Source organism: Cariama cristata, unplaced genomic scaffold (assembly GCF_000690535.1).
Source record: "Cariama cristata isolate BGI_N322 unplaced genomic scaffold, ASM69053v1 scaffold3109, whole genome shotgun sequence".
In the NCBI taxonomy this organism is placed as follows: domain Eukaryota; kingdom Metazoa; phylum Chordata; class Aves; order Cariamiformes; family Cariamidae; genus Cariama; species Cariama cristata.
This window is the reverse complement of record NW_009636193.1, coordinates 98,468-108,810: the sequence shown is the minus strand read 5'-3', so window position 1 is coordinate 108,810 and position 10,343 is coordinate 98,468. Positions and strand designations below refer to the sequence as shown.

Genomic DNA, 10,343 nt, shown 5'->3' with positions numbered 1-10,343 from the left:
CCCTACAAACTTGTTTACCTTCCTTTGTCATCTTCACCGATCTTGAGCTGAGCTCCACCCTCTTCCCTTCTGATTGGATCTTAGCAAGGAAGATGGGAGAGATTGTAAGGGTAGAGAGTCTTCTTTGAAAGTAACAATAACCACAGAGACATTTTTTATAGTATGTTCTGTTAGAGAATGTTCCAATCTAATAATATCCCTAGGGACACAGCACAAACCTCTTTACTGCTGCATGTGCCTCATACCTATAAATGCAATGGGTATACTTCTGTCCCTGAAGTGCTCTGATTGTCTGCATCACAAGAAGTTATTGATCACTCAATTGTCACCTCTTGTGTTCATGACTTGTGCTATTGCCTTCTTAGCTAGGCTTTTTTTAACAACCTGCTTGTAGGATCCCTTAAAGATTTGGCTATGGACTAACCAGTTCAGCCTTCTTCCCTTTTCTCTCAGATTACTTTGGTGAGGACCTTCAACACCAAGCTTCTACCTGTCACATGAGACTGAAACATTATGTTTCTTAAGTGGGGAATCCTCCTTATCTGATAGCTACTGTTGTTCCTAGTTTTGCTCCTCCTATGAAGGGGTACATGCAGCTCAGACAAAACTTCCTTTTAATACTGACTTCTCAATGTTCTTCAAGATCTGAATCAAATGGTGCCCATGTCTGTACATGAAGTGTAGTAGCATATAATTTCTCCAAACACTTCATAGAAACATTTGCTAATTACAGGTTCTTATTTAGATTTTGGAGATTTGGAAATCTCCATGGAAATTTTCTTCTCTGTTGTCTGATCAATATCCTACTTCCTTTTCTAAGTAGGTTTTGAGGTACACCTTTGTCAGCTGAGATGGTTGTGTGTGTCTGGAAGAAGGATTAAAATGCAGAGGAAAGCCATTCTTAGGTGCTTCCTTGGACCATATCTCATGCATAATGTCTCCTACCACTGTAAATTTAAGCGAAAATCACAAGGAGGTCCAGAAAAGAAAATTGGATGGTCACTGAAAGCTATTTTTCTCTGCTTTTTCTCAACACCTGCTTGCCCTGAAACAGAAAACTCAGAAAATTTCAGGAACAGAGGTTTTTTAATTCTTTGGCCTCGGTCATATATTCACACTGCAGCTGCCTGTGCTAGTACTGTTAATTCTCTGAAATATTACTGTGTTCTGTAGCGTCTCAACAGACAATTCTTCTTTTACATGTGGAGTAAAGAGGAGGTTTTACACTGTTTCTTTCACACACCCTTTATCCAATGAGATAAACTGAGGCCATCCTTGAGCTTCACCAATCTCTTCTATCGTATCTGTGTTCTTACCTTCTTCCCATTTTTTTGTCACCCAAATCAACAGACCCATTAGAATCCTCTCCTCGCAGCTGTGGCCATTGTGGTGCTTCTAAAGAGACTTCATGAACTTCCTTTAATATTTGCTGGAATATCAGGTTCTTTGAGTCTGCTCCCACACTAAATTATATCTGACATCACTGACTGGCACCAGAGATCCCTGCCAATTGCACGAGCACTCTTGGATCGTGCTGGTATAAAGTGATAGAATGTGGTGTCTTGTGCAGCAATTTGCAGATGAACTTAGAAAATACTAGAAAATATTAGAATCCTAGAAGTGAGATCAATTTTTACTTACCCTGCTGATTTCTTTCTCTCTAATGGGTTTGACAGCTTCTGAAAGAAACAAGTAAGCCTCTAATGTAACACACGAAAAGAATGTAAACACATTGATGCTTTTGATGAAGGTTTATTCCTCAATTATTCTGCATTATAGTACATCAAACTACCTTACACTGCTGGCATGATATATGTGAACTACTTAGGAATTTTTCATTATTTTCAGGTTTCCTGTCACAAAATTGAAAAGAGATATTGATGCATTGTTAACTGAAAGTGAAGTGGCAAATACTGTTATTTTACAAGTCATCTTTAACATTTACCACACAGCTGCAAGATGAATTACCATGCTGTGGTGGTTCTGAAGCACTTCTGGCCATGATGGCCAAGATTTCCCCATAGTTATTAAAGCCATGATATCTAAATAAAAGGACCTATTTAATAATCTCCTTGAGAAAGATTCATAGAAGGTCTCCAGTACAACTTTACACTATCTGGGCATTTAAAATCCTACTATTAGGGGGAAAACCAACTAACCCCATAGGCAGGAGTCTTCCTTCACCTTTTTCTTCACCTGTATCTACTCAGTATACAAAGGAATTTTCCATACGCAGTTACTGTTTTCCCAGAATGCACCAGCCTGGATGAACCAAGTAACACAGTCCTAAACATCTAGGTATAACATTTGAGTGTGTGACTAAGAGATTCATGCTGCTACTGGACTTTCTTCATTTCTCTGTAAAGACCTATCTCACTGAGAAACTTTCAAAACTTGGTTGTACCTGGCTGTCTATAATCTCTGACAAATAGATTCTTACCGACTGTCTGTAACATCTGACAAAAGGGTAATAGTCTGATTAACCTGTGGCTATATGATTCAATTTTTAGTCTAACCATCTCCAAATTTTCCTCTCCTGTATCTTTATGGGGTTTTATAGTCTTATTTTCTTGTTATTGAAAAAGTAGGAAATGAAGCTTTTGACTCAGAAATTCAACATCAAGACTGCTTTAGCATATCTAATTCTGTTACTTCAGTGACAAGGTTAATTCTTTTTTTTTTTTTTGACCTACAAGTGAAATACGCAAATGTCTTGACCAAGTCTTTGCATCAGAAATATCTTTGCTTCTTAGCAAGTCAAAAACATTTCCAGTACACTGTTTTGCCTTTCAATGTGTCTATGGCATCTATTCTTCACAAAAATGAGAAGAAAGATGCTAAAAATGTAGCATGCCTTGGTGATAACATCAAAAATAAGAAAATCAGTATTGTTTATAATAAAATTTCTGGATTCTCTAGGTTCTAGTGACAACTCACAGAAGTCTCATCTGATTCCTACACTGTTTCTGGGCATTGTCTTTACAGTCTTTTGAGGGAACATGGTTTCCCCAGCAATGTATTGAAGGTGTGACAGTCACCTGTTGTTAATAACTTCCCCATATTGTAAGGCAACTTCATAAGGTAATTAAAATTAAAACACTGCCATACTTTGTAACATCAATTGGGTATGTCTTAGGCTGATTGTTTATTTAGTGTATAAAAATCAGATCCTTCTTTTGGCAAGGTGTCTTCTTGGAATGTTGAAATGTGGTAGGGAATCTGTGCATGAGGGCCCTGAGTACACCAGACTAATTATCCTCACCAACCTATAACCATCTTTCTCTGTAATCATCCTTTGGATTCCCTTCCAACCCACTCACCAGAGATATAGTTTCCTAGGTACAACATCATCTCTGATATAGCACAGATGTTTAGCCTTGGAGCAGGCTTACAGGAAAACAGCTAAATTGTGAGCAAGAGCCCTCATTTGGAGCCTCCACCTATGCACTCTTATACTTTGACTTGGGAGCTGCATTTTAGCTCAGGTTCTTGTCCTTGCCTGAGCTGCACTGTGAATATGTAGTGCCTGTTCTTGCAATTTGCTGTTGCTGGCTTTGCCTCGCTGACAGTTCTGCACCTGGGGAGCAATAGCCTCATGCACCAGTACAGGCTGGGAGATGACTGTCTGGAAAGCAGCTTTGCAGAAAAGAACCTGGGGGTCCTGGTGAAAAAGTTGACCGTAACCTTGCAGCAAAGAAGGTTAACATTATCTTGGGCTTCATTGGGAAAAGGAAGATGGGTCAAGACTTTTCTCAGTGAAATGGCTAGAGGCAGTGGGAACAAACTGAAATATAAGAAATTCCATTTAAACATGAGAAAAGGAATTTTTACTGTGAGGGGTCAGGCACTGGAGCAGGTTTCCTGGAGAGATTATGGAGTCTCCATCTTGGAGATTTTCAAAACCTGACTGGACACAGCCCTAACTCTTATTGACCCTACTTTGAACAAGGAGGGTGGACTAGATGGTCTCCAGGAGTCCCTTTCAAACTCAGCCACTCTGTACTTATACGATATGGCTTCCTGGTTTGACCTTGGACCTGCCTCATGACCTGTCTGGCAGTCACTATCGTGCTTCCCGAACTTGCCTACCATCACCAGACCTGCTCTACTTGTCTCGCTATTGTGTTATATATTCCTCTTACTAAGCACCTACAGCTGGTCAGGAGAGAAAAGAGAACATGCTGAATTTAAATAGCGGAAGCTATTCTTCTCTTTTTAATACTCATGACCCAAATCCAGGGCTGTTCTCTACATTTCTGAGGACTGAATTTTGCCCCTTTTTATGTTGATTGCAGTGGTCAGTAGGTGGGTTTGCCTGATCCATTCCAAAGTGCTTGTGATGTTGTCTTAGAGTCTTGTGTTACTTCAGCTGTTCTGATTTGTGTTGTACATCACATTAACCAGAATGCCTGTTTAGTACAAGAACTAAGTTTTGTTCATTTAATTATTTAAATATTTGTTCCAATTGATTGTACTTGGAGGCTTTTATTTATGCCAGCCTTGAAGTCTCATTATGCTCCAGGGAAGATCTATTAAGTTTTACATATTTTAATTCTTTAGTATGTTTACAGTTTGTGTATAAGTACATAGTAAACTTGTAATTTTTAAATATTTTGTACTTTCTATTTAAACTAGAAAAGAGAAATTATAGTGAGTGTTGAGACTTTCAGCTCATTATCTGCTTAAAAGATTTAGACATTTGCACAAAAAGATACCATGTGTTTAGCATTGTTGATTACCAGTTAAAGAACTCTAATTTCACATAGTCACTGTTTTTGTAACCACACATTTGTTATAAGATTTTTTAAAGATCTATTTGAAGCTCAGACTTAAAATCGATGGTATGTCTTTTTTTTCAGTTCATGGCTCATTTTTAGTGTTTTGGATTAACTATTATTGGAATTTGCTTCTGGTCAAAAAATAGCAAAATTTCTTCTTTCTAGAGTATTTTCTGTAACTTTTTTTAAAGAGAGACTTGTGATTTTAAAATATGATCTTTATAGAAAAAAAAAAGTTTGTCCTACCTCAGGGTATTTACATGTTTCCTAACAGTTTGTAAACAGAATTTTAGAAACTATTTGACTTAAAACATCATGGCCTGTTTTTATATGATGACACAGACCATGGTCTTTTTCTACTTAAAGCAAGTTTATATATAGGAGGCAGAAATATATCCATAGTAAGGTTTTCCTTCCTTGGTATACCAGGTCTTTTTTTTTAATTTAGAGAATTAAATCTTAACTATGAATAACAAAATACAAGACCAAAAGTGAGTAGAATTGCTTTTAAATATTGGGAAATATGAAGATTCAAAGGAAATTTCAGAACTTTAAAAAATATGAGAATCATTACTTATATTAAAATTCTTCTAAAAGTGTAACAGAAAAAAATGAGTGCATCAATAAGAAATGAAGGAAATCTGAAAGGGCATCCTTATTCTGAGTCACCAATGCAGAGACACTAATCAAATCTTACACTAGCATGGCATTGATAGATATTAAGCACAGGATATGTCATTCTACTGGCACACTGACAAACTACTAATACAAGATCTAAAGTGATAAGGGGATTATTGACAATGGAGATTGCAATGTAAATAAATGGAATGTCTATTTCTTTGCCTGCGGCTCTAGTTTCTATTATAAAGCTTTGGCTTTATGTATGTTTCTATCATTCATGCTTTTCATATTTACTTAATGGGTACCTTAAAATACAGTTTTCCAGTTATCTTATATTTAAAATGTAAACATTCATTCCTTGTTTCTGTAACCTTCCCAGTAGTACAGCCTTCCTTTTCACTAGTGTATATGAAATTTAAGGAATGTTTTTGTGCATCACTTTACTCAAGAACCTAAGTCAGTTCTGTTACTCACTGGCAGTTCCTGTGTACAGAGGTAGAGATCAATGTCTGCCACATAATAGCTGATTTACTATGAATATTTAATAATATTTCTTAAATTTAAGTGAAATTTATACTCATAGGATTCAGATCCATAGATAAAAGTCTTATTGGAAATGATAGCATTTAATGATTTTTTTTTCCTACATTCTGTATTATAGAAGTTGAAACATGACCATTTAAAAATAGAGAAACTGTTTAGGCAACAGATTACCAACCTCTGTTAATTCCTCTGGCTAGGTGAGATCAGCATGAGAATCCACTGTATAATGACATAACAACAAAAGTTTTAATTTGGTACACTAGACAGATGTGCACAAATGCACTAATCAAATAGGGTAACAAATTTCCAGCAGCCACAATGATAGCTAAAACCAATTTCAAATTAATATCAGATACATGCCTGGAAGTCTATATATAAAATTTAATTCATGCATAGTGAAAAAATATACCTCCTATGTCTCACCCGGCCATCACCTCTGACACCTATTTAACTTCCTACCTTAATCTTGCTCACAATTTCAGCATCTGTGTATCTGTGTGGTGGAGAGCCTTTTTTCCTGTCACAGGGTTAGATATTGACATTCTGTTGTGTACTTTGACCCCCAGATTCTGTTTGTTTTACTTGTTTTTGACTTCCACCTCGCTGGTATCTATTTTGACTTCATTGTGTTACCTCACTTCATTATACTTAATGAAGAGCTTTGAACATGCGTTAAACAATACCTAAATATGAAAACCTACAATTAATCCATACCTAATTCTATTTACTACTGTTTAACCTCTTTTCTACAGGCATTAAAATTCAAAATTCTGGTAAAAAATAAAAAAGTTGGAACAATTGAGGAAAGTATGCTCAGGAGAGATCACGACAGACATGGTGAGACAGGGGAGCTTTCTGAATTTGAAAATATGACCGATGAAGATGAGCTTGATGAAAAAACCCCTCTTCACCCAAAGAGCCCTCGTTTAAAAAGAAAAAGTGAACGTAGACTTTCAACCCCACCTCGAAAAAAGGCAAAGGTAACTTTTGTCTCAATTGAACTTTGAAAACACATAGATGTATGCCAGCTTTTTTCAAAAAAGAAGGAATATATTATCTTCAAATAGAGACTAAATTTGAAAGGTAGGCTTTAAAATTACTTAGAACAATATACAACTGCTTTGTTGGTCTGAAAACCCTCCTGGAGCTATGCATGGGGAACACTCATAGCAGTTCCTGATGATGAAGGACAGAGATAACTATTTCTTCCCACAGTCCACAAGTCTATCTTGGAGATTTTGAAGAATTCCCATTCCTGTATTTTCTTCTGTTCTGGATTTGTACATGAAATTAGGTGTAGAGTTCTGGTTGCTCTAAAACGTTTTTAAGCACTTACAAAAGAAAGAGTATTTCTACATTTATCATATAGAGACTTCATATTAAATACTATTTCTGAAAGAGACTGTAAAAATTAGATGTAACCTTTTTTTTAAGCAAGTAGTAATACTCTGCCGTGGAAATCTGTTGCTCCATCACAGTTCAGGCTGCTTTGTTCAAGTTTTTTAGGCAGGTAGGAAACACCCAGTACCCAGTCGCTTTTGCACATCATTCTCTGATTATCTGAATGCAGGTAAACTAGCAATACTCCTGAGGCCTCAGTGTTTTTGCTGACCTGCAGTGTTTCTTCCTCTGTGTCTCTTTTCTCTAAGTGATTTGAAGGTCAAGACCTTTGCTTCTTTCTTTTTCCATCTGATATAGAGAGATAGTAAGGAAAAATTCTGAGGAAGGATGGAGTCCTCTTTGAACAGGGAAGGCTAAATTTCCAGATAATAGGCTCCCATATATTTGTAACATCATGTTACAAACCAGAACATATACCATGTACATCTTGATCAACAGTAGCAATAAAAGAAGTCTAGTCATGTTTCACAGGCAGAAGAGAAAATGGTTTCTGGAGTTGGCTCTGACTGTCACTGCCTTCCACATCCAAAGACTTGTATCATTCAGGAGTTCTGTGACAGCAGACTCCTATTGCTCCTTATGGGACATAACCCCAGAATAATTAATGCACTTGAACTCTATGTAGTTTAAAAGCCACGAGCCAACAATCTCTATTACTTTGTCAGATGAGAATTTGCTTTCAAAAGCTTTAATGGAATGTGAACATGATTAGCATCATCAGCTGTTTGCTGGTGACTCCCACTGATTAGCTCACAAGTTCATGCTAAGTAAAATGAAGAGGTCACATAGTACCTCGGTTTAAGAGATGAGACCCTGGTAAAATTTCAGTCACTTCAGTCTACAGCAGCCTTTGCTTTTGCTTGCTTTGGTAATGGAGCAGGACTAAACAAAGGTTTTGGCCAAGGAACTTTCCATCTTAATTGAGAACAACAGAGTTTTCCTAACTTCAGAGCAATGCTTGGAGGAATATACCTATGATTGATTTGCTTGACATGGTAAAATAGTCTCCTGTTATTCTACATTTTGTAGTTGAGTTTGTGCTATTGATGTATAGATTCTCCTGCTCTTTTTTTTTTCCTCCAAGTGCTTCCTACCAGTGTACCTTTTCTAGTACTTTATGTATTTAGGAATATAAAGTTGGATATATATTTTAAATGAGTAATGTTAAGAGCCATGAAAAATGGTGTTAATTTACATAACAGTCTCAGAAGCAAGGAAATGATAAAACTTTCCAACAGAACATGTACTAGAAAGCATTGGAAGCATCTCTCCGTTCACCCTACCATTGTTATGATGAACATAGAGACAATAACCATAGTTGTGTCTGACTGGATCAACTCTCACTATCAAAAGTAATATCTTAGGCTCAAATATTCATTAATAGTGACATATTTTCCCAAGCTTTATGCATCCGAAATGATAGTTTCTTTTGAATTGTTAATAACAAAATATGTATCATTGCAATTTTTTTATTCTTTCATTATTTTGTATTATGATTATTAGGTAAAGAAGACAAAAGTTTCCATTGCATTGTCAGACCTTGTGATTTATACCAAATCGGAGAAGTTTGTGAGCTTTGAACATTCCCTAGCTAATCAGAAGTGCTATGAAAATAATTCAATTGGAGAAGTTCGAGCACGAAAATTTGTAAAACATTCAGGTAATTTTATTTTGCTTTAATCAGATAAAAGTTACAATGTTGCTATGGTTCACTGCTTATGCATTGGAAGGGTTAAGATTTTATGAAACACATACTGTCCAATTTTAATTGGATGTTTTTACAACATTGCTTTAGAAATATCTTGTCATTTGCACTACATTTTTCAGTTGGTTTTGTGAGGAAATTTGAAATTCAGATTTGTTTTAGTTTAATGTAGTTTTATAAGAACGAATATAGTATAAAAAATGTATGAATACTTTTTGATTCATAGTTTTCTGCATCAAATAATTTAGAATTCACAGTCAATACTCGAAAATGTGTGGAATAGATTTCACACACACCCCTCCATGTATGGTCGGTAGTACTCACTGGAGTTGGGCATGCAGTACCCCTGACTTTGATGATAACTGCAGATAGGAGAATCCAGACTGACGCAATGAGTACACCCCACAGCAAGCAGTTTGCTCCATTGGGTCAGATCTTTCATACCAGCCAAGTTGGATTATTCAAAACTCATGCTGTGTTGGAGCATCTCCATTTGGTGCAGCCAATACAGTGCAGCCTCTCCTCTTTTAACTCCAGCTGTCTGCCAATAGCCTTAAGGAAGTGTTAAGAACAGAGATCACTGACCATGGGAAAAGGGTCTGCCACAGGTCCATTTATTCAGGGCCAGCCCAGCTGCCATCCATCACTTTGTGGAGATGATTCAGTGGTTGGTTAGGTGAATGGTGCTGAACAGTATCAAAACAAGCCAGTTTTTGCCAGCTGTCCATAGTCAGAGTCCTCTCTGGTCCCTCTAGCGATCTAATGTACATAAAAGTAATTCTATTAAAAAAAAAAAAATAAAAAAAAAAAGAAAAGGAGGTGCGAGGGGAGGGTGGAAAGGATCAGAGTGATGACCCTGGAAATGTAAAGCTTTCTATTTAATTACTAAACAGGCATAGTGTAAAGTCATCTGAAGTTTTCCACATCTCTGTATTTTATGTCTTTGTGGGAGGGAACGCTGCTGGGAGGCAGAAAATCAACTGACTTGAATAATTAACATCTTCTGAAGATTATAAAAGAACCAATTACGTGCCTTTTATAAATGCACTGTTCACTGGTCTTGAGATTAGTCAGTCATTTTATTTAAACCTCAGAACAGTAATCAAGCTAAGGTCATCTTGGGATGATTTTTAGAAGGCTTTTTGATCAATTTCCTGGTTTGTGTCTTTTAGTTTTCCATGAGAACACAGTGGGCTTTAGTGTAAAAATCATATATTTACCTAACAAAGAGGTGAAGAAATAGAATATTTCCATGAAGGAATGATTCTTGCTTATTAAACCTTTAACAAAAGTCT

At 36.5% G+C, this 10,343-nt stretch overlaps 1 protein-coding gene across 1 annotated transcript in view; it reads left to right on the top strand.

Annotated features, from left to right (window-relative positions):
- The window catches only part of PLCZ1 (phospholipase C, zeta 1), a 54,055-nt gene that overhangs the window by 22,196 nt on the left and 21,516 nt on the right, over positions 1 to 10,343 (top strand). Inside the window, exons 6-7 of the mRNA XM_009707821.1 lie at positions 6,695 to 6,922; positions 8,847 to 9,003. Of these exons, the coding sequence (XP_009706123.1) occupies positions 6,695 to 6,922; positions 8,847 to 9,003 (385 nt within the window). The remainder of the gene's footprint in view (positions 1 to 6,694; positions 6,923 to 8,846; positions 9,004 to 10,343) is intronic.